General features: G+C 55.3%; 1 protein-coding gene across 12 annotated transcripts in view; it reads left to right on the top strand.

Moving 5' to 3' along the window:
* Tns1 (tensin 1) overlaps positions 1–23,977 on the top strand; it is a 170,999-nt gene that overhangs the window by 99,821 nt on the left and 47,201 nt on the right. For all 12 annotated transcript variants that reach the window (XM_048808529.1, XM_048808528.1, XM_048808527.1 and 9 more), the window contains 5 exons: positions 219–279; positions 471–546; positions 1,094–1,223; positions 3,014–3,079; positions 4,168–4,284. In XM_048808529.1, coding sequence (XP_048664486.1) covers positions 219–279; positions 471–546; positions 1,094–1,223; positions 3,014–3,079; positions 4,168–4,284 — 450 coding nt within the window. The remainder of the gene's footprint in view (positions 1–218; positions 280–470; positions 547–1,093; positions 1,224–3,013; positions 3,080–4,167; positions 4,285–23,977) is intronic.

The following is a 23,977-nucleotide window of genomic DNA, read 5'->3' as shown; positions in this document are numbered from 1 at the left end:
CTGCAAAACGAGCTTGGTATTTGCAGTCCCCTCTGGCAGATGATGTTGGCGGTGGCAATGTCTTGTCCACTTAAAATGCCTTTTGAATAAAAGTTAGTATTTCTTCTCCTTTCTGCTTGCTATTTTTCTCTGTCCTCATACCCCCCTTCCTTTCTTCCTTCCTTTCTCGCTTTGTTTTCTCCTCCGCCTGCTGTTCCTAACACCACCTTCTCTGACAGGGTGTCGGCCTTTTCTCCGCATCTACCAGGCCATGCAACCTGTGTACACGTCTGGCATCTAGTAAGTATTCTATGGGAGGCCAGGGAGGGCCACGGCCCAAGGCCGGGCACAGGGAAGGTGGGAGGGAGGCTGCCTCGACTTCTCGAGAGCAGCGGGGAAGGGAGGCAGTCAGGGAGGCCCCCGCAGGCCTGGGCAGAGGGGCAGAGGGAGAGCAGCGGCACTCTCTTCCTCTGCCACCCTCTGTGCCTTAGCAACATCCCGGGGGACAGCCAGACGAGCATCTGCATCACCATTGAGCCAGGACTGCTCCTGAAGGGAGACATCTTGGTGAGTGCCGCCCTCCGTCTCAAGCCCACCCTTTTCCCTTTCGGGCTCCTTCCTACCCTAGGGACAGGACAGCCACTCCCGGTGGGCTCAGGACTTGGAACTGAAGGCTCCCAGGGTTCCTTCAAGACCTTCCGGTCTCAGACAGCCCTGGCCTGGTCCCTTCCCTGCCCTGGTGTCCCTTCCCTGGGCCGACCTTTTGTCCTGGGACATCTCCAGGGAAACCCAGTCAGTGTGAGCTGATACCACCTAGCTCCCTCCTGGTGACAAGGACCCCCCTCCATTCTAACTTCAGCCGCTCTGGGGCACTTCAAACCTGCTTTTCCTTTTGGGATTCCAATCTGTCTGTGGGAACTTCTTGGCAGGACAGTTTTGCTCCTACAAGTCTCTCAGGTGTTCTAGAATCTTCCCCAGAGAGTTCTAAGTTCCTGTTTGGTGTTGGTGACTGCTCTTTCCTGGGTTTGCGGTGCCCCTTTGGGCTCCGTCTGTGGAGCAGACCAGGAGGCTCCCTGAGACCCCACCTCCCACCTCTGTCTCTCCCCACCCCCAGCTGAAGTGCTACCACAAGAAGTTCCGGAGCCCCGCCCGAGATGTCATCTTCCGCGTGCAGTTCCATACCTGTGCCATCCATGACCTGGGGGTTGTCTTTGGGAAGGAGGACCTCGATGAGGCCTTCAAAGGTGGGCCCCAGGGTGGGGCTGGGGCGGGGCTCGTGGCAGGGAGGAGAGCTCAGGTTCAGGAGATGTGGTGGGCATGGGGGCCACCATTTTTGAGCCACATGGTCTGCCAGGATCTTCTTGGTGACAGTGGGAGGGCATTGAGAGAGAATTAGGAGCCAACCAAGGCAAGTGGCTAGGACTCAAGTGGAGGAGGTTCCTCCTCAGTCCCTGGCCTGTTTTGTATCTCATACTCTCCGAGGACTTGGCCCATGTCTTCTTTGCCTGGTCCTCCCGGTTGGTCTTATTGGCAGACATTTTTTCAACCTTGGCTGGGCATCTGTACCAGGCTCAGTACTAAGTGCCGGGGAATCAGAGTCAAACACAACATGCTCTCTGTTGGTGGAGCTAAAAGTCTAGGGGAGGCAGCTCTAGAAGGGACAGTTACCCCCCGGGGCAGAGGAGCCGTAGTGGAAGGGCTGTGGCGACAGGAGGCAGGAGGAGTGGGCAGGGAAGGTTTGGTGTCTTTTGCTGCTTTCTTCTGTGCATCTGAGGTCCCAACTATATCACGCTCAGGCCTGGGCTTATAGATACACCACCCATCCATCCTCCATCCCTCCAGCCATCTGCACATTCATTTATCCAACTGTTCATATACCCATCCACCTATCCATTCATCTACCCACCACTTGCCCACTCATCCATCCATCCATCCATCTATCTATCCATCCATCCACGCACCCACTCACCTATTCATCTATCCATCCATCTCTCTAACCACCTACCTGCCTACCATTCATCCACCCATCCATCCATCTACCCATCCATCCACCCGTCCACCCATCCCCACCCACCTGCCCGCCCACAGAGTCTAAATGACAGGTGTGTGCTAGACGCTAGGGATTCAAAGAGAAGTCAGGCCTCTGGGAGCTCACAGTCTCCTGGGAGAGAGACATGCAAACCTGACCCTATGAAGTGAGGCCTGCAGGACGGGACACAGGCGCTGGCCTGGTGGGGTCCCACAGAGCAGATGCCGTCCTTGCTATGTCCTCTTCCTGCAAGCAGTAGACAGTGATCAGCATCCAGACTGCGCTCAGGCAGAGAGCAGAGGGAGACTGGGCCGCCCAGAAGGGGCAGGTCCCCTCAGTAAAGTCTGCTCATTCAGGGCAGGGATGGCTCTGAGATGAGTTCTCCTTGTATCTGAGCCGGGAGGGCAAAAACAGATGGTGCTCTAATAATTACAGAGCAGACAGTCACTGCCATCAGTCTTGAGGAGGAAAAATAAAGATACTGCTGATAAAATAAAGCAGAGCAAAGGAGGTTCCCAGATCAAGAAGTAGAGGCTGAACTATAATATATGTAGCTTCAAGGTAATTGGTGGGATAAACAAATGATAAGCTAACCAGATCTGAGAAGAAAGGAGGTGGGGTATAGGAGCCAAATCATTCGGCTTCATAGTGGTGAATCAATGAGATGATTTAAAATGTATACAGAAATACTGGCATGAAATAATGGGTGGTATTTAGAATCATAAAGGTCGCTTGTTTGTAGAACCCGAAATAGAAATGGCTAGAAGTGGTACCTTAGGCAGGTAGGACTGGGGCTAGGGTGGGCAGGACATGGGATTTTGGTGTTCATGTGTAATTTGAGTTTAGATACATATTAAATGCTATTTTATTATTAACCATGTGTATGTGTATGACTTAATTTTTTTTTCCAAAAGAAATGAGTTTTTCTGGTTAATATTTATGGAGCCCTTTTTTGGGGATTCATTGCCCATTTTTGTTTTTCCCTTCTTCTTTTTTTTTTTTTAGATGACCGATTTCCAGAATATGGCAAAGTAGAGTTCGTGTTTTCTTACGGGCCAGAGAAAATTCAAGGTATACATCAAAGTAGAGTTCATTCTTGCAGCCCTTCCCTCCAGGCTCCATGTCCCTGTCCTGCTCCCACCATCCTCCCACTGGGCTGCTTTACGATGACCAAGTTACCTGTGATTGAGAGCAGGCCAGCAGTAAAGGATCTGAGTATCAGAGTGGACCCCTAGCTAAACATGAACCAGTGACTTACTCTCTGGATAATAAAAATAAAAAAGCAGACAGAGAGGCGCTGAGTTGGATAAACTGTTCTGGTCCTGTTAGGTCACCATTTGGTTATATTCAGAAACTGGATGGAGGGAATAGCCAAGGGGGACACTCCAAGGTGCTGGATGGATGATATTTATGTGAACTGAGGTGATTCAACCTGAAGCCCATTTAATAATAGCCTTTAAGTCTCTGGACTCTAAATATGGAGCCCAGTTGTTATTCCTCTTAATTGAGAACAGGATGGGAGGCGATGCAGTTAGGTTACAGGCTGAGGGACTCCAGACTGAAGGACTGCTGGGCCCCGAGGTAACTCGCCCTGAAGGCCAGTCTTGCAGCTCTGCTGTCTCTGAGCTGTCTCTCGAAGGGTGGGGAAGAAACTTGGCTCTCCCTGCAAGTGTCTGTCAGGAGTGGAGAGCGTGTTAAGTGGGGGCAGGTGCACGACCTTGTGGAGGCTTGTGTCCTCCAATGTCAAGTCTGTGGCTTCCCTGCCATCACTGATCCCAGGAAAGCCTGTCCCATAGCCTTTTTCCCAACTCCAGGGCAGATTCGCTGCTCTCTAGGCCCTGCCCCAGGGCCCCACACGAGGAAGAGGCAGATACCTGGCAGGGCTGTCCCCGGCTCTCTCCTGGGGTCTGCATTCCTTAGTGCCCTGTCCTGACTTACCCCTCTGACCTGGAATGAGCCTTTTCAAGAATGCACGCAGTCAGATTCCTGGCTCCTCCACCTAACTGAGGCCACTGCTCCCGCCCGCCACGCTCCGGAACATGAGAGGTCTCTTAGGAGCAGCCTGGGGGGAGCTGTTGGCTTTCTGTTTTTCCAGCTGCTGATCTCTTTCCCTGTCCCTACTGTCCCCTGCCCGCCCCCACCTTTCCCATCCCGCTCAGGCATGGAGCACCTGGAGAATGGGCCGAGTGTGTCTGTGGATTACAACACCTCCGACCCCCTCATCCGCTGGGATTCCTACGACAACATCAGTGGACATCGGGAAGATGGCATGGAGGGTAGGTGGGGACCCCGTGTGCTGGCCCTGTCTAGGCTGCCCAGCCCTGGCTCTCGTGGCCTTGGCTTTCTGGGAGAGGTCTGGGAGGTCTCCTTGGAGGAGGTGGCCTTATGTGAAGCTTGCGATACCTCCGTGCTGCAAACAGGGCACTTGTTGCATTTCTTTTAAACCCTCTGCTGCCGGCTGCCAGTGTTCCCTGGGGTCGGAGCGTGGGGAATGCAGACACTTAGGGCCAGAGAGCTTTCATCCAGGGCCAACGAAAATGTTGGAGAGCTGGAAACCAACCCACCAGCTCTGGGGTGTGGAAAGGAATCTACAGAACTGAAATGGATGCATGGTCTGGCTGCAAAACCTGACATTAAGTCACATGGCCCCTGCAGCGGGGTCAGCTCCGGAGAGTTACATGGGAGTTCTAGCTGTTTATGTGGCTTATTTCAATGTGCATGAGGGGGCGGAGCCCAGGGACTCTTGGGACATCCTGCTTGGGGTTTGGTCCCAGGCTTGTTCTCCTGACTTGGTGAAAGGACCCCAGAATGTTGGAGCTGGGGGATCGTCTGGCTAGTGGGGGTAACTGAGACTCGGAAGGCAGGACCTTCTGATTTATCCCCACGACCCAGCATCGACTACTTGGTCCCTGCCCCCACGGAAGCCAGCTGGGACCCTGGGCCGCGTGGCTGTGCGGGGTGAGGGCGTGCCCGGCCCGAGGGCCTTCTCTCTGCCCTCCTTGCTCTGTCGCCTTGTCTCCTGCCCTGATGGCTCTTCTCTGAAGCCTCCTGGGAGAGGGATCAGAATGAGCCCCTGGCATCACGGAGGCAGGACGGGGAGCGGGTGGACGAGATTCAGGGGCTCCGGAGGGTGGGTGCTCAGGTGCGGCATTGCAGGTTTGTGGCTTGTCCTCACTACCTACTGAGCTCCCTGCCCCTTCCCAGTGCCATCTCGTCCCTCAGGGCCCAGCGTCCTCAGCCAGAGACACCCACCCACGCCCTCCCTGCCCACTGGGCTGTCCCCCCGCCAGCTCTGCTCTTCCCTGCACCCCACCACCCTGTGCCAAGTGGCCAGGGAGAAGGCAGAGGGACGGAGGGCCGCCAGCCTCCTTGTTCGTCGTCCTGGGGATGTTTGCATTTTTAACAAGAACGCTTGGCAATTTGAAGGAATTTTTAATGCTTCCCGCCTCTGCCTGATGCAGATTCAATGCGATGATCAATGTAAAAACATCTAGTGAACCAAGAAGTGCCAGGCAAATAAAAGGTAAAACAATTAAAGGCACTGGGAGGACGAGGCTGAGGGAGGGAAGGAGAGCAGACGGACGAACCGGAGGAGGCTTCGGACGTCGGAGGCTGAGGACGCGGGAGGCTGGGGAGGAGCACGGGGGCTGGCGTGGAGGCCCTGACTGCTCTCCTGCCCCTGGCCCTGCCTCCTCTCCCCTCTGATCTGCTCCCCCAGGCAGGGGGACAGAGTCAGCGGGACCTTTGGGACCATGTTAAAGGCCAGCTCGTCCTACCAGGACAGAGGGGCTCCTGTCTGGAGGCTGAGAAGCTGGTGCTCTGCCTGCAGGGGGTGCTGCTCAGGGCTCTTCTGCCCTCTTCCCTGGCCTGGCCTGCTGAGGGCTGGGACAGTCACCAGGGGAGAGCCACTCTCTGCTCCTACTGTGTGCTCTCTGCTGCTGGCTGTCCCAGAGTGCAAACGGAGCCAGTCCTTGGGCAGGACAAGTGACCAACCCCAGTCTTGCTCCTGGTTGGTGGCATTTCTGGAAGACTCCATTATGCTTCCTAGAGGTAAAAGGAGACAGGGACACTGGAGGCCTCTGTCTCTCCCTGGTGGTGGGTGACCCCTCACAGCTGGGGTGGGGGGGTCTAGAACGCGTGACTCGGGTGCTCAGGAGATGCTGGAGGGGGTGTGGCTGTTCCCTGTGGAGGTCCTGGGCCGGCTGGGCAGGCTGATGGGAAGTGCCCTGTGCATGGGGTGAGCACGCGGGCTCCAGAGCCAACTGCTGGGGGCAGATCCCTGCTCCCCCTTCATAGCGCACCCTCTTGCTCAAAGCATTTAGCCTTTCTGTTTCCTTAGTTTCCATGTCTACACAGTTGGGACAATATTATTCACTCTGTGGGATTATCGCAGTGACGTTCGTGAGAGGCGGTTTAGTATAGATGCTAAGAATGCAGTGCCTGGAGCCAAACTGCTTGACTTCAAGTCCTTGACAACATGCGGGCCCCTGGGGCCTCGGTTTGCTCATCTGTAAAATGGGAATTACTCAACAAGTCTCTTGGAGTGACAGTGGGGAGTGACTGTGGTGTTTCCACAGAGTGCCTGACACATCAGTGCTGACTGAGGCCTGTTCTTCAGAGGTCTGCAGACCCGCATGGCTAAGGGGGAAGACTGGATTTACCACGCTCCAGTCTTGGTGTCAAGAACTCGGTGGTTGCCGTCTCTGTGAGATGGGTGGTGTTATTTGCCCTGATGGGGAAACTGGGGTACAGATGGGTTCAGTAAGCAGCTCAAGGTTGCCAGGCAAGTCGAGGGCAGCTCTGGGCATGGAGCCAACCACAGTGCTGACCATGGTGCTGTCCAGGGTGGCTGACCTCCCTGGGGGCCTGTTCCGGGCATCTCGCTCTGTGCCGATATCTTGGTCCTCGCTGGAGGCAGGAGGAGTTAGACCAGGTGGGTGGGCCATGGTGTGTAGCACCCCAGAGACCACAGGCTCCCTCAAGGCAGACTGGGTCTCCCCTCCCGGTACCTGCGGGGTGCTCAGGAGTGCCCTGGGAGGGGCCAGCCTCCCCAGGTAGGTGGAGGGTGGTTGTCCAACGTGAGATGAGGCCATTGCTGGAAGTGGCCACCTCCCCTGTCTGTTTCATGTGTGCTGGAGGAGGGGGACAGGAGAGGAGGGGCAGGAGAGGCCAGCCAGTTCCTCCAAAACTCACTGGTGACTCAGAGCAGGAGGCGGGGCATCAATCGTCTCTGGCCTTTGTCCTCTTGAGTGACCTGCGTCCGCACTTGGCCCCTCTCTCGGCTGCACTCTGCTCAGAGCTCCTGGTGACCCTGACTTGACCACGTTTCAGGAACTGCTCTGTTGAAACCCTTCCTTGCTACCTGCGGCTCCCTCTTCCCGAGCTCCAAGTTCGACTCAGGCCCTGGGGCATGGGGACACTCAAAGCCCCCTTTCACTGCCTCAGTACATCCCTGATCAGTCTTGATGGCAAAATGAAGGAAGAAAATCCATATCGGGTCCCCTGATTCTCAGGAGCCTGACCTCCCAGGCTGGGGTGGCTGAGGTGGGACATGACGCCCGTCTGACGCCCTCCTGCCACAGCGAGGTTCCCTCCCATGAAGGAACCCACCTTGGCATTAGCTCGGCTCAGGCTGTACCAGCTCCATTGTCCCCATCAAGACCTCAAGGTCAACAAACCTGCAGGGCCGTGACGTAAGAGGTATGATGCTTGGATCTGGAAGTGTTTGACTGCAAATCCCTTCCTCCTGCAAAGCTCAGCTCCCACCCCACACCTGAGGGGGCTCCTTCAGGATGTAGTCCAGCTCACCACCACCCAGGACAGGCCCAGGAGGTAGAACCACAGAGAAGAGGGACAGCTGGGCCTCTGGGTAGTGACCTGCGGCTTATGAAGGGCTTATGAAGGGCAATTGAAGAAGGAGGTGGGCGGGGCTTGGTGGCACATGTCTGTAGTCGCAGCTCTTCTGGAGGCTGAGGCAGGAGGATCACTTGAGTTTAGGAGCTTGAGACCAGATAGTGAGATGTGCCTAAAAGAAGGAAGGAAGGGAGGAAGGAAGGAAGGAAGGAAGGAGGGAGGGAGGGAGGGAGGTTAAGGCCGGGGTGTGGTGGCTCCGTGGTAGAGTGCCTGCCTAGCATGCTGCCCTGGGTTCAATCCCAGCACCAAATAGAAAGAAGGAGGTGGAAGTTCAATGTCTAGGATCTCTGACTAGACCCATGGCTCCAGGGGGCAGAGGAGTGCCTGCCATCTTGGGAGACCCCTCTCTCCTAGCAGAGCCGTCTGGGGATTTGATGGGCTGATGTCTCGTCTGCTCTGGCCCCGGCACAATGCGCCGCAGTCTGGGGGCTTGAAAAACAGAACCGATTCCTCACTTTTTTGGAAGCGGGAAGATCAGGTGTGAGTGGCTTGTAGATGCCGTCTCCTCCCCGTGTCTTCGCACAGTCTCCCCGCTACGTGTGTCTGGGTCCTAATCTCCTCTTCTAAGGACAATGGCCAGACTGGAGTGGGCCTATTTTAGGGACCCCATTTCACCTTAATCACCTCTTTTAAGATCCAACCTCCAAACGTAGCCACATTCTGAGGTCCTGGAGTTAGGACGGCAGCGTATGAATCTGAGGGGGACAGTTCAGTTTCCTGGGTCCCATGCAGCCGGATGCCCAGGGCCTCTGGTCCTGAGGGGCAGGAGGTGAGGGTCTAGGGGGGTCTGGGGAGAGACCGGCCCCCACCGATCTCCTCCTTATGGGCTGCCTCTGCCTCTCTCCAATTTGGTCTGGAGCCTGCCAGCTCAGCGCCCTGGCTGACACCACCATCTGCAGCTTCCAGAAGCCCCATTAGTTCCTTGGCCTGAGTTCTGAAGCCCCATGCCTGGGCCCCAGTGCCCCATGGGTGGGAGTGGGGTGGCATTTTTTGCCTATGCTGCACAGAGAGTTTCCAAATTCCTCCGAGCGTCCAGGGCTAGCCTTCTCGGAAACAAGGTGTAAGCACAGGGTAGGCTGCCCGCGGCCTCGAGAAACCCAGAGCCTGGCCAGGCCCTTTCCTCGCTGCCCACCCTCTACTGCCCCCATTCCCTGGCCTACTTGGGCACTGAGCTGTTGTTAAGGAGGGGACTAGGGGCTGGGGCTGGGTAGTGAGGGGTGGAGAGGTGGCCGCTCAGGACAGGCGGGAGGGAGCAAGTCCCTGGGCCTAGCTGGGGTGGCTAGTATCCATCCCACCTGGGCTTTGCCATTACGTGCCCACCAACCCTTCCTTGGCATGGGCAGTCCCAGAAGAGCAGGGGCTGGTGGTAAGGGGCCTGTGAGGGACCATTTCTGCCTCTCCTCCAGGTCTTCTGAGACTCCTGGGGAAGTCTCCTTCCTGGGGCCTGGAACCCCTGGTGTGATGACTTCCTCTGAGATGGGCTTGTCCAAGGACTCTGTCTTTTGTTTTGTTTTGTTTTTTTAAGCAAGAGGGAGAGAAAGGGATAGAACACAGAGGCAGAGAGTGAGGAGAGAGAAACTGAAGTGTGCATGGAGTGGTAGAGACAGACATGGACGGACATTGGCCTACCAGGCAGGAGATTTGAATTCTAGGTGTCCATGGGGACTACTTTCCTTGGATATTCTTTATTCCTGATAAAAGGAGAGAGTTGGAGTAGACAACATGGCTTACCATTTCTTTGAGCTCAACCAGTGTTTCCCTTCATGGATCATAAGGAACTGAGATGAGCCAATTGAGCTTCCCTCTCAGACCAACTCATGAGCTTGAGTGCAAAGCAAATAACTTGGTCAGGAGAGGCTCAGTGATGCTGCAGTAACAAACAGCCCCCATTTGCAGTGGCCCTACTTAACATAAGCATTACTTCTTGTCCATGCTACCTGTCCAGGGTGGGAGGCAGGGATCTCTGCTTGTGTTCATCATAGTTCCTCTGGCTCAGGATGGCTTCATTGCAGAGATGTTCCTTCATTAGTGCCACCATGGGAAGAGGACAATACCTGGACCTTTGTGTCTGCCTTCTTTGACTTTGCCTGATGTTTTCAGAGTCTATACGTATTAAACTGTGTATCAATGCTTCGTTTGTTTTTTATTGATGAATAATATTCCATTGTGATATATTTTATCTGTACATTAATATCAATTGATGAACATTTTGATTGTTTCCACTTTTCATCTATTAGAAGAATACTGCTATGGACATCTAGGTGCAAGGCTTTGTGGGTACTTACATTTCCATTTCTCTTGGGTACATTGCTAGGGTCCTTCATTTACTATGTTTAATTATTTGAGGACCTGCTGGGCTCTTTTCCAAGAGCCCAAATGGCTGCCCAGTGTCCATTCCTATCAGCAACGGATCCGGGTTCCTGTTTCTCTCCCTCCTCTAACCCTTATTATTTTCTAGTCTAGTGGGTGTGAAGTGGTATCTGATTGTGGGCTTGAACCACGTTTTCCTAATAATTAATGAGGTGGAACATTTTTTTTATGCATGAGAGGTCATTATATATCTTCTTTAGAAAAGTGTCCGTTTAAAAAACTTTGGTTGTCTTCATTATTGAGTTATGTGTTCTTTATATATTCTGGCAACAAACTCCTTATTGGATCTGTGTTTGTTTAATAGGTCTTTCCCCCCATTCCATGGGTGGTCTTCTTTTCTTGATGTCTGTAGTCTCTTTCTGTGGTTCGCATGGTGGCCTCCTACCTTACTGTTGAAACAGGGCATTCCTTGTCTTGGAGTCTCTTTCACCACGGGGACCCAGACACTTCCATATTAACAGAAACGGGAAGGCAGGGTTCCTACATAGGGGGTGGGGGGCTCTGGTGCCAGACCCAGCGATCTGCACTGTGACCCATCATTTTCAGGATCCAGAGCTAAAGGATTCTTCATCTAGAGGCTGAATTGCTTTAGGCTGTTGGGGCTGACCTCTTTCCAGCCTTACGGCTGGTGCCTGAGCGGCTTGGAGAGCCTGCCTGTCACACAGAGGGGGAGCTCTTTCCAACACCCGCAGACAGGGCAGCAGAAAAGCCCCTGAGTCCTGCTTGCAGCTGATCAAGCTCCCACGTGGTCCTGCCCCCTTCGCCCCCAGGGCCCAGGCAGGATGATGCGAGACCACGGTGGGTGGGCCCTGGGCTCCAGAGGACAGCACTCAGGCAGTGGGGAGGACAGTCCCCGTGGCTACTATGGGAGAGGCCGTGGAGATGTGCACCAGGGGAGTTATGTCTTGGATGTAATTCCTCAGGGTTTGACCTTCTTGCCTTCTGAACTTTTTAATAAGATGTGGGAGAAACCAGCAAGAGTGCAGGGCTGCAGGTGGACCCAGAGAGTTCAGGGAAAGGGTGCAAAGACTCCAGGGATCTACCTGCCACTTGTTACGGAGCGGAGGGCTTTACTGAAGGAGTTCCTAGTGTGGATGCTGAGAACCTAGGATTTGGCATCAAGCTGATTTTTGTTGGGCATCCTGGGAAGGCCAGCCTTTCGGGTCTGTGACTTCAAGGTGGGTGGGGGAAAGGGCAGGGAGGGAGAAATTTAGAGCTGCTACTGAAAGCTTCTGCCCCGTGATCTATCAGATTATAGAGGACAAGGGGCTTGGGTTGCAGCAGGAGAGGTTTGAGTACTTCCCAACTGTGAGGATGGGATTGACTTTGGCAGGGAGCCTGGCTTGCTTGTCCTCATGGCCCCATTGGGCAGAGAGACATTGGGGTGCAAGGGGGTGGGTCTCAGTGTGGGACATTTGCATGGCGGAAGAGCTCCCAGAGGAGGATTCTGGGTTCCTTCTCCTCCCCTAAGAGGGGACACCTCTCCTGATTTAGTGGAACAATCAGTGGACTAATTCAGACACAAGGTCGGCTTGACCTTGTGGGTAAAGACGATACCACTGACCCAGCATCTGCTGGCCACCTGCTCAGCTGCTCAGGGCTGGGTTGGGTTTGTCCCGATGCCCTTGGACCCTCTGCTGGCCCTGCGAGGCAGCACGCAGGCGGGGGTGCAGTCTCAGCAGGTGGAGCCGTAAGCCAATCTCCTCCCCAGTGAATGTGCCTTTGGTCCTCCGTAATCTCTGCCATCGGGTTGGGGTGGGAGGCCACAGCCACTGCAGCGGATCCAGAGCGCTCAGCCGGCAGCGGGGTTGGCACACGCTGCCCTCTGGTTGCTCAGAGACCCAGTTGGAGGCGGGAGAGCGGGCAATGCGGGCTCTTCCCCCTCAGCCACCCTGCCTTCTTCCGCTCCTGCCAGACCTGTGGACAAGTCCACCAAGGAACTAGACAGATGGGGACCAATCACAACTCTAACCATCTCCAAGGAAAGACATTTAAGCTCCATTAACCAAATACTTTTCTTACCCAACTAAAGCTGCTTCCCTACTTCATTCCTTCCTCCTCCCCTCCCTCCCCTTCTCTCTCCTCTCCCCCAGTACTTAACTGATCACCTACTACAAACTGTGGGCACCATTCAAGTCCTGGGATCTGGAAAGTCATGTTTGGGTGTCGCCTGGAGACAGGGGAAGGGGGTGGTGGTGGGGTATCATAGAAATGCACCAGCCCAGGGGGGAAGGGTCCTGGTCAAGGGCCATGGCTTCCAGGGGTCCTGGTGTTTGGAGGAAATGGCTTTGGAGAGGGGCTGCTTGTGAATGGGCCCTGGCAGGAGAGATGGCACTGAAGACAGAATTGTTCTCACATTTGCAAGTGACATAAGGACACTGCTCAAAGTCTGGGGATCCGAGGGAAAGCAGGTCAGACTGGCTCTCCTTACAGTTGCTGTGGCCGTTGTGGGGATGGGCAGGATTTTAGTGGAACACGGGCAACACGCAGGTAAGGGTGAGCAGAGGCCGGGGAGGTGAGGACAGAGGCAGTGTGTGGTCCAGGTGGGGCCGGTTCCTGGCTCCTTTTCCCCCAGGGGCTGAGTGGGCAGCCTGGGACCTGCCCAGGCACTGGGCTGTGGTCCCTCCGGGCGCTTCCTCCACCTGAGTTCTGTGTTCAGAGAAGCCTTTTCCAGGAGAGAAAAGAGAGCACACAAAACTGCCGTGGACCGGGCTGCACAGCCTCATTTCCTGGCCCCCCTGGCCGTCTGACAGATGCGGGGTCAGTCACTTTTCCTTCCGGGGCCCAGAGCTGGGGCCCATGAGACGCCACTGGGCGCTCCGATTCTGTCCAGGCAGGGCCAGCTTGAGGCATCCCCTGCTCTGGTGGGGTGTGTGGCTCCCGGGGTGGGCCTTTGGGCCCCCAGTCTGCCAGCCTTTGTTAGTTCAGCCCACCTCAAAATCCAGCCCCGGGGTGGGGGGAGGATTCTATTTCTGGATGATTCTGGAGTATTCCGTGCTGGACCTGGTCAGGTCTGGTGCACTCCCCTCGCCCTCTTCCTCCCTGGCAGGGGACTTGCTGGCCCGCAGGTACTCCCTGTGGCTCGTGTGCTCCTGGGAGAAGTTCATTCCTGTCACTCACTGGCCTGGCCTGGCTGAGCCCGTGTCCCCACCAGCCTCCTGCCCAGAGCCAGCCTCCTCTGTCTGCTCCTTCTCCTGCGCTCTGGGACCTCTGGGGGGAGGTCCAGCGCAGCCCCTCCATCCTGGTCCCAAGCAGGTTCCGGAGCCTGCTTGACGCCTGATTGACAGTCCTGAGGCGGTTTATGGGAAATGGTTTCGGGGATCTGGGCCCTGGCAGATGATCAGTCCTTTCTTCTTGTGTGGGTCCCTCCCTCCGCTTCCCCCCGCTGTTCGCGGATGATTCATCCCCTGTAAATCCCGCTTTCTTCTCTGTGCCCCTCGCCCTGGCAGAGGATGTTCTAAAATCCTGCCAAAGTCACGGAGCTCACAAAGCTTCAGCCACAGGCGGCCCCTAAAACGCAGGGGACGGTGCCTTAGAGCGGCCTGAGAAGCAATGAAATGCATGTCCCAGTGGAGACCATGGGTCCTTGGGCAGGCCGGTCCCCAGGAGGTACTGTCACCTTTGAAAGCATGGGCTCAGGACCCAGGCTGTCTGGGGCCAAGTCCCAGCTCTGCCTCTGGCCTTCTGTCCACCTTCGGCCAGTCGGTGAGCCTCTCTGAACCTCAGTGTTCTCACCTGCCAGTGGGAAGGACGGCGGCCCCGTCTTACAGGGCTGGGAGTTAAATGAGGCCATAGTGGGCACTTCCTGCAGCGCCCGCGGTGTGGGAAGTCACAGTCCAGCATTGCTTTTTCAGGGACCACCCCCTGTCCTTGGGCAAAGCTTCATGAAACACTTCCGAGGGTGCCCGTCAGGTTGCCTTTCCTCCTGCCCGGGGGCCTTTGGCACTATCCAAACGCCAGCTCCATTCTCAGGTGTACTCAGGCCCTTGGCTCCCGCCTCCCTGGCGCTGGTCATTCCTGATGGCCAGACGTTGGGTCCTGGACGCCTCTGTTTGAGAGCACATATGAGAATGCAGGAGAGAAAGTTGTGATGGAGGCATAACCTTGAACCACTCTGTTGAAGAGAAAGAGAATAAGAAAAGAACCTCAGACGTCTGTGTTCTTTGGTCCTGGGGCTGTCCTCAGTGACCGCTTGTTCACTCGGTGGGCATTGATTGAGCGTCCACTATGTGTCCGCTGCTCACTATCCCAGATGCTGAGGACACGCTGGTGAGTGAAATGAAGGTCCCCGCCCTGTGGGGCTTCTGTCTTAATGGAGGAAGACAGACAACAAAAGTTAAAAACATCATAAACAATGGCAGGGTGTGTTAGTGGGTGATAAATCCTCTGGGGAGAAACAGAGCAGAATGAGGGGTGACGAGGAGTGGGGGATCGGGTCGGTGAGCTGAAATTTTCATAAAGCGAGATCAGCCTCACGGAGAAGAGGTCATCTGAGCAAAGCCTTGGAGAAGGTGAGAGTCAGCCGAGCCCATACTTGGGAAAGAACGTTCCAGGCAAAGGGATCCTGTGCCAAGGTCCTGGGGACTGCTGGCTCGAAGGAGATGTTTGGGAAGCAGCAAGGGGACTAGTGTGGCTGGCAGTGGAGGTCGTCATGGGAGACAAGGTCACAGGTAACGGGGACCAGATCCTTTAGGGTCTGGTAGCCATTGCAAGGATCTGGCTTTTACTTGCTCTTTCCCATTAATGGCCTATTGAGAAGGTCTTTCTATAATAGCACACAGTCTTCTCGTCTTCTCCAACTATATAATATTCCACTGCACATATATACTGGGTTTTAGTAACAAGTAATTTTTAGACTATATATGAATACTGTGGACACCTAGGTTACTTCCAGATTTTTTTGGGAAATGCTATTGTGAATGACCTCACACATACACCAGTTTTATGTGCAAGTCCTTTAGGACAGCTTTCTAGAAATGGAATCGTGAGGTGGAAGAATGTATACATACATATGCAATTTTGATAAAAGTTGCAATTTGGTCTCCATCAGGGTTGTGTTAGCTGACATCCCCAGCCAGTTATTTGTTAGGGACTAGGAGTAAATCTGTCCCCTGCTCCCCATATATCTTATGCATAGCCTCCCTATGTGAGGGGTTGTAATGCATCCAGAATTTCCTTAACTCCTCATGCCTCTCTGTGAGCTTAGTTTTATTCCTATTTCAGAGATGGAGAAATAAGCATAGAGAGGTTAAGTTACCTATCAATGTTTGCACAGCCAGTGGGGATAGAGCCTGTATTCGGTGCCCCTATTTCTCAACGTGGCACTTCTCACCATGTCTTCACCATGGCTTGAGGCCCCAGGAACTCTGCCTTCCTGCCTCGTGCAACATTGTATTTGAGAGACCTGGGAGGAGGAACTGAGTTAAGATGGGAAGCCCGCCTGTCCGGCTCTGCATCCTAGAGACCCTTACAGACCAGTGGCAGAGTGGAGAGAGGCCAGGTCAGCGGAAACAAGAGCCACAGAGGCTGAGCTGGCTGACCCCAGCCTTCTCTCTTCTGCCTCCCATCACCAGTCCCAGGGGCGAGGCCCGCAGTCTGGGGGCTGGCTAATTCTGCTCTCGCTGGGGAGTGTCTGCCGTCTGCAGGGTCAGCCTGCTCGGGGATTGAGTTTCAGCTTTACACTGGTGAAAATAAATCAGCCTCTATTGCCCTACATGGCCCTGGGGACCTCTGCAGGCTGCTGTGTATTTACAGACTTCCTGTAAGTCACCACCATTCCTGTCCAACCCCAGGGGCTCCCTGGCTGCTGCAGAAATAGCATTGGATGCATCTGGGGCCTCGCGCCACCCAGAAAGGAGCAAGGAGGACAGGAGAAGCAGACCTGTGGGGTCTGAACAGTGCCTGGCTGAGCATCTGTCTGCAGTGGGTCCCTGGGCGTCGAGAGGTAGGCAGTACCACCAGGACCATCTGGGTTACTTTCCCCTTTCACAGAGAAGTAAACTGAGGCCCACCTAGGTGCATCCCTTAGTACTCCGGCCCCTCAATTCCCAGTCTGCTGCTCTTGCTGCCAGACTCCACTTTCTCTAGGCCCGTTTATTATCCAGCAGCTGGTTAAAGACGTGCAGGCAGAGTTGGAGACTGGGTTTCCGCTGCAGTAGGAGGGATGGAGGTCTGACAGCCAAGAGAACTCTCTTTGTCTTCTGGGACTCGAGAAACAGGAATGGGTAGCAAGTTGAGGAGAATCTGTCTGGGTGGGAAGAGTGACCACGGCTGGAGGCACTGCCTAGAGGGTTCCGACAAAGCCCTGGCATTTTCTGATATCTTGCCCTAAACTCCCTTTTCTCTGTGCCTCCTTTATTTATTTATTTATTTGTTTGTTTGTTTGTTTGTTTGGTCCAAGCATTCTTTGTACCCACAAGACTCCCACGGGGACTTGAGCCTCCTGCGTTGGACGGCAGATCTGTGGACTGCCCTCCCCTCCTGCTCTCTCCAGGATGCAGGGCCAGGCCTGGTGCGTCCATCCCCAGGCCCTTTCTCCCTGTGGTCTGGGAGCAGCCCCTGAGCTGGGGGCGGGGGGCGCGGCTCTGACCACCCTGCCTTCACATCTTTCTACAGTCAATGCCCATCTGCCTTGATTGCTTTGATTGCTTTTAGAAAGGACTGTTGGCGGCATCGCACCCTTTGGTGTCCGTTCTTCCCCTTGCCGGGGCAGGTGAGGTCAGATTTTGATATGAAAGCTCAGAGTGCCTCAGGTCCTTCCTCCTCCCCGCCCCCGCTGTCTGAACGGGGCTTGAGAGCCTCTGAGAACATGGACGCTCCTCCTGGATCCCAGGAGGCAGACGCCCAGAGCTGGTACCCTGGCTCTTGGCTCCCACTCAGTGCTGTGCTCCAGGGGTGGGTGGCCTTGGTGGGTCAGGGAGGGTCCCTTCTAGTGTCCCTGCATGGATCTATTTGAGATGGGAAGCTGACCACCCTGACCACCACTGTGTCCTCTCCTGCAAGGAACCGTGGAGACCCCCTGCATGTTCCAATCACACATAGAGCCACACGGACCCCAGCCCACTGCACAGGCCATCTGTTGGGATGGGAGTGGTCCTGACCACACTGCCCTGCTGGTTTGGATGGATGTGGGTGGCTGGGGAGAGTGGGCCTGTTTGGGGTCAGGATTGGAGATTGTCCCCCAGTGGGAATTGTATGTGAATGGTGAACCTGCCCGGAGGCAGCTTGGAGCCCCTCCATCCTCAGAGCGAAGGCAGCCTATTCCCGGGGCTCACTGGCGGGGCCGGCGCTCACCTGGGTTTGGGCAGGTGAACTTGCTGACGGCCTCCGTTGCTTCCTGCCTGTTGGTGCCTCCAAGCTCTAACTCTGGGCTTCCTCATCTCCTTGCCACTGTCCCGTTGGGGAAGCCTCAGGTGCTTTCTCAGGGGGCAAGCCCTGAAGGGCAGAGCTGATAACTTGTCGGCCTCCTTCCATTTGCTCTTTCTTTGTCCCCAAGCCCCACAGCCCTCTCCCCATTCTCCCTTCAACTCCACAAGTGAGGATGCTGCTGAGATGTCACCTGTGTCCCTTGAGCAGTGGGGATGAGGAGAGGCCGGAGGGCGGTGACTGGATATACCCCTGCCCTGGGACATCTGCCTGGGAGTTGACAGTTCCCTTCCTGAGTGACACTTTTGGTACCAGGTTTCTGTCCACTTCCTGGGGAACACGCTCTTGAGCCTGGCCCTGACCACTGCCTTTCTGGGATAGGGCATGTGGGACCCTGGAAGGCAGGGGCCCTGGGGGGTGCTTGCAGCCTGCCGTGTCCCCCGCCCTGAGCTCTAGTTCTTCATGTCCCCTGGGCTGGAGGAGGGGCGAAGGTCTCAGGGGACTCTGGGAGCACATTTCCATTACACACACATGGCGCTGGGCCCGCCCAGGCAACGGCCCTTCCTTCCTTCCTCCCTGGACCTTTGATACATTGACAGGGCCCCCTCTGGGGAGGGCCACAGTCTGACCATGCCTCTCTCCTCCCTGGGGCTCTCCTTAGAACCAGAAGTTTTAGAATTCAAAGCTTTTCTCCTTCTCCTCTCTCATGTCACTACTTTGGAAACGGAGACGCAGGAAGAGGAGATCACTTGCCCAAGGTCAAGCAACAAATTAGTGGCCAGCAGGGATTGAAATCCAGGACGAAGAGTCTGAGGGTCTCCCAGGCCAATCCCTCCCCCTCCCCAGATCTTTTGGCTCCGGCACTGACCATTTGTGGCGATGGGCAACTCTCCCTCCCAGAGTTGATGGACAGAATAGGGCTGGGCTGGGGTTGGGCTGGATGAGCTCAGGATGCCGAGTTCTAGGAAGTGGCCTCGACTGGCTTCCCTGGCAATAGCAAATCTGGGATCTCAACGAATCCTGGGTGTCTGAGGAGGTTCCAGAAGGTCTCCAGGTCCACCCCGCTGCCTTGAGAACTCATGTTTTATAAAACTGTCCTGCTCAGGGCTGGCTCAGGGAGTACAGGGGGTGCTCTGGAGGCACAAGAGACCAGATCCGGGGACAGTCCCAGTAGGTGTTAGTTAGACGACGTCACATGGTTGGAGTCTTGGCCATTTCCTAAGACTCTCCTCTTTGCTGGACATTTGATGCCATGTTTGTTTGTTTGTTTTTAAAAATATTTTTTAGTTGTAGGTTGACACAATACATTTATTTTATTTATTTATATGTGATGCTGAGAATCGAACCCAGGGCCTCACACATACTAGGTGAGTGCTCTACCACTGAGCCACAACCCCAGCCCAATGCCATGGTGGTTTAGCAGAGAAAGAGCAGGTCAAATGATGTGTCCTAAACCTTGAGCATTGCAATGATAGAGGAGCCATGTTCTCGGTCCCCGAGTTCCTGGCTGGTGCTGAGCTGGCATGAGTGGTAAGGGCTGGGCATAATCAGAGGCTGTGTTAGCAAAGGCATGGTTTCTAGATAGTGGGAGGTGGTGGGCCTGTTGTGTTCCTCACAGGGGCTGCGGGTAGGTTCTGCACTTTGTTCAGAGTAATCAAGAACTGCTGGGAGCTACACTAGGTGTCTGAGGCCTAGGGCCTGGCGGGGTGTTCAAGAGGGTGACTTGTCAAAGGAGACCCTGGGGAGGACACCCACCATGTTCAGTTGAAGGATGCTCATTGAGGAGAGATCTGGCTTGTTCTGAGCCACCCCAAAGGGCACCATAAGGCCAGTTTACTGTAGATTATGGGGTATGGAGATGTTTTTTTCTCCAGCCACCAAAAGATGAGATGGGCTCTTTTTGAGAGACAGTAATATCCCACAACTGGAAGTATTTAGGTTCAGCTAAGACCAGTGTTTGCCAAACTTGGCTGTCGCTAATGCCCAGCTGGGGAGAGTTTTAAAATTCAGACTCCCAGGCACCACCTCTGAAATTTCAGTCTCTGTAGGTCTAGGGTGGGGCCGGGGATCAGGGCTTTTATGAAACCCTACAGGAGCTTCCAGGGCAGCCGGTACCTGGATGGTGGTGGGGACCACTGGAGGGTTCACCATTTGCAGGAGCCTTTGTATCATGGGGTTTTTAAGGGAGGGTATGTGGGTCAGGCTGCTTATTATATATGAACTGATTCTAGGTGTATCTGTGTGAGTGCATATTAGAAAAAAATGAATGTACTTTGTACACCAAATCTGTGATTTCATGGATCTTGATGCTTAGAGCTAGTTTAAGTTAAATATATTTAAAAAATTTATAGAATAATACAGATGGCATACAGATGGGCAAGTAAATATGAAGATTGTATGCAAATGAGAGCTAGGCTAGCAGTGTTGTGGATGAAGCTGGGTGGGCACAGGACAGACTGGTGGACTGGGATCTTAACTCTTTCGAGAGCCTGTACTTTGTTGCTTAGTTCTAGAAGGCTCTAGGGAGGTAAGGGGATCATTACAATAATTCACCCAAATCATCTTCTTCCCCAGTTTGGAGCCTGAGGCATTGTGGACCCTTTTCTTGCCTCCCCCACCCCCCAATTATTTAAATTTGGAGGGCTTCAGTGGAAGGGTGTGGCCTAGCATGAGCAAGGTCCTTGGTTCCATCTGTAGCAGGGCAAAAACAACAGCAGCAAAACCCCAGTGAGGTCTTTGGCACTGGGTTGTCCCCTCCCTCGGCCATCTTGTCAGTGATGATATGGCAGCCAGTGTCCTCGTACAGGGCCTGGGGAACATTTTTGTTCTTTCCCTTATTTTTCCCTTTTACCTAAGAAGCAGCAGCCAGAGAGTGATGCTGGCAGTGGGGGAGGGGAAGTTCAAAGGACAAGGTGTCTGGTCCCTGGAGCTCAGGCAAGCAAGCTGGGGAGACAGGGGGCCTGTGCCTGGCTGGCTCTCCCTCCTGAGCCTCAGTGCCACTCCTGGTCACGAAACTGTGGGCACCAGGGTGCTGTGGGTGCAACCCTGGGCTGCAGAAGCACTTTGGAGTCACAGGCTAATTGGGGTCCCCCTGCAAGGGCACACCGTCGCTGAGGCTCACTGGGGTCTGGCTGCAGACCCCAGGCCACCTCCTGCCAACTCTTGGAAATGGATTGGGAGAGTCAACTAGATCCAAATAAGCTTCCAACAACCTGCAAGTAAGGGCTGGGATTTGGTGTCCTGCTGTCTATCAGCCGGACATTCCTGGCACTTTTCAGGGCACCCTGGGATCACAGTGGGAACTCAGGGCAGCTGCTGCATTGGGGTCACCATTCAGTTGCCACAGATGGGGAGCAGCCAATCAACTGGGCTTCTCAGGTGACCTGGAGATGCCCACTGGCACCCCAGGGCTAGGCATCCCCAAGTGTCAAGGTCACTGGGCCCAAATTCAAAGCTCTTCCCCGAGAACTCTGCTTTGGCCTCCTGACTCCGTCCCTGAGGCCTGCCGGTGACACTCAGCTCCTCCCGGGGAAGCACAGGGGGCTCGTAGGGTTTTACTTTTGGTGTTTTTCCTCTCCCAAGCCAAGGAAGTGTCCTGCCTCCAGTCTCGGCCCTGTTGTGGGGAGAGCGGGAGAGGAAGGGGGGAAAGAGATTTCCACCTTATTGTTCAGCAGCTGGAAAGTTGTTGTCATCTGTCCCGCCTTCCATTTGCTGAGAATGGGAAAAAAATGTGGAATATTTGGGAAAATAAATCTCAATACCCTCTTAGGAGTGTTCCCTTCTCTCTGACCCTTGCAGCCTGGCCCGTCTACCCCAGGCTCAGCCTCCGTTTGCTTCTGGGGTCTGGTTCCCACTTGTCTCTGGGTTTGGGGCTGGGGCTGGGCTGGGCTGGACACTTCTCACTGCCGGCTGGAGGCTCACGAAGCCACTGTGATGTCATTCAAGCACTACATAGCTGCAGGATGATAAGTGGAGCCCTAGGGGCGCAGCTGGCTGAAATTACAGACAGAGTTTTATCCCACTGGCTTCCTACAAGCCAGAGTGAGGCCGAGGAGCCGAGAGGGGGAGAGCGCGCTCCGCTCCGGAGCGGAGGGTGTGTGCGGCACAGGGGCAGGCTGCGGGCGCCGCTGACTCCTCCCACCCGACAGGACAGTCCCAGGGAGCTTGAGCGGGACCCACGCACTCGCAGCTGCAGCCATGTAGGCATGATTTGAAACACCAGGAGCGCATCGGGCCAGGCCGTTCTCGCCTTCCCCCTCTCTGTCCTGGATAGCGGTGTCGCCTGTGTGTATCCTGGGAGGCTTTCTGCTGGGACAGGGTGGGGTCGCCTCTGTGCCTGGGGGCCCTGGTGTGCCTCCACCCGACCTGGGAAGGGTGTGAGGTTGGGCAGGGCTGTGGCCTCTGGGTGCCTTTGAATGTGGATGTGGGGGGCCTTGCTGTCCCTTTCTGGAGTTGCTTCCTGAGACAGGTAAGAGCCACTGTCGTCTAGTGGGAGGGGAGCTGGGTGGGGAGGGTGGTGTTCTGGGACAGAGGTCCCCCTTGGGTGAGAATGGGGCAGGGGGAGGGACGTGGTGGAAGTGTGGCTGGCCCGGTGAGACATTATTCAGGATGCCCTTCTTTCTGTGGCTGGAGATTTGGGGCGCCCAGTGCTCAGAGTTCGCAACCGTCCTCCCATGGGGCTCCCATTCACGCCTTTCTTCCCGGCTCTGCTGGCAGGGCCCTAGCGGCTCCACTGTCCCCCTGGCCAGGGCTCTCTGAATGCCAGGTTCCTGGCCTGGCAGAGAAGGGCTGGGGTTGTTGTGGGCTTGGGAGCTATTTTTACCCTCCAGAGTGTGCCTGCGCTATCTGGTGCCCGGGCGGGCGAGGGTGGGGAGCTCGGGCGATCGCCCCGGGCTGGGCGCTGCAGGCCAGGCCAGAGTCAGGAGGCTGACCTGAGCTGGCATTGGTTCTTCAGGCCTGGGCTGGCATGTGACCAGGGCAAGTTCCTTACCCTCCTGGTCCCGCTCCCTCGAGTCACCAGGGAAATAAAGGTCACCGTCAAGATCAGCTCTTCTGCCCCTGTGCCCTGTCTCTGGAGGGCACTGTGTGAACCCAGTCCGATGGTATCTGGGAATAGTGCCTTCCTGAGGGGGTTCTGGGGACACATCTGTCACATCACTGGGCTGAAGTCCCTTCGGTCCTGTCCAGAGGGTCCGTCTTCCACCCTCCCTTCCTGCCCCTGCTCTTCCAGCCATTTTCACCTTGACGCCCCGTTAGGGGCAGGCGCCCGGCAGTCTGTTGGGCTCTTCCTTGCTGGGTGACCTTGGGGGTCCTGAGCCTGCCGAGCTTCACTGTCAGCCTGTAAAATGGCGAGTGTTTAGGGGATGGATTGGCCCCTAAGGCCCTTCTGTTTAAAAGCTCCAAGACTTTTTAGATGCCCTGGGAGCCCCTCTGAGGTCCCTCTGCTGTCCTGAGGGCCTGAGGCCCAGGGAGGGGGCTCTGTGGGTGGGCAGGGGTCTGGGTGAATGCAGGCTGGGGTCATTCAGACATCAGCCCTCCCTATTCCCTGCTCCCTCTTTCTTTCTTGGCTGAAACTAAGGATGGAGACGTGGCCAGGAGAAGCTCATTTGGCCCATCTTCCCTGGATCCAGAGGCTGGCTTATGGGTGACACTGGTGAGGTCACTTGCACAGGGACAGAGCCACCTGTGTAAAGATTGACAGCAGCTCTGAGGAGAATCTTGTTCTCTTCTGTCCACTCTCTGGACATGCCGTGGGTCGCTTCCAAAGTGTGCCGTTAAATAGGGAGGATAGGTGTCTGTCTGGCCATGCTTGGACTGCCTGTCTCCCACCTGTCATGTGTCAATGGCCTCCTCCCTGCGTGAGCCTGGGTCCCCTGGGTGGCACCTGCCTCCTGCCACCTTCCTGTTTCAGAGGCTGTATATCCTCTGTGTGGGTCCCCTTCAGTGGCTTGGGGATTTCCCTTCAGCCTCCAATTCTGCTGATCTCTGGAGCTCCCAAGGAAGCTCATTCCTTTTAGAAAGTTCTAGAATTCTCTGCAAATGGTGGTGATAAGGGGCTGCCTCAGTCTCCTGCTGGCTGGCATGGGACAGGAAGTTGGCCTAGCTAGAGACCAAGGACCATCACAGATAGAGCCCTGGACACCCCTGCTGCCCATGCCACGATGTCTCAGGAGGCACCCAGGTCTTGCTGGGGCCATGGACAGTGCTCTCTGGTCCTCTTGGTGCACGTTACCTCCTGGTATTAACGCCAAGCCAGGGGAAACCTGTTGGGGTTCTCAGGACCGGATGCTTCTCAGGGCCTCCAGCCTGAAGGCTTCTGTC

This window comes from Marmota marmota, unplaced genomic scaffold (genome assembly GCF_001458135.2).
Source record: "Marmota marmota marmota unplaced genomic scaffold, marMar, whole genome shotgun sequence".
NCBI lineage: Eukaryota > Metazoa > Chordata > Mammalia > Rodentia > Sciuridae > Marmota > Marmota marmota.
The sequence above is the reverse complement of the archived record's forward strand: the minus strand, read 5'-3'. Positions and strand labels throughout refer to the sequence as shown.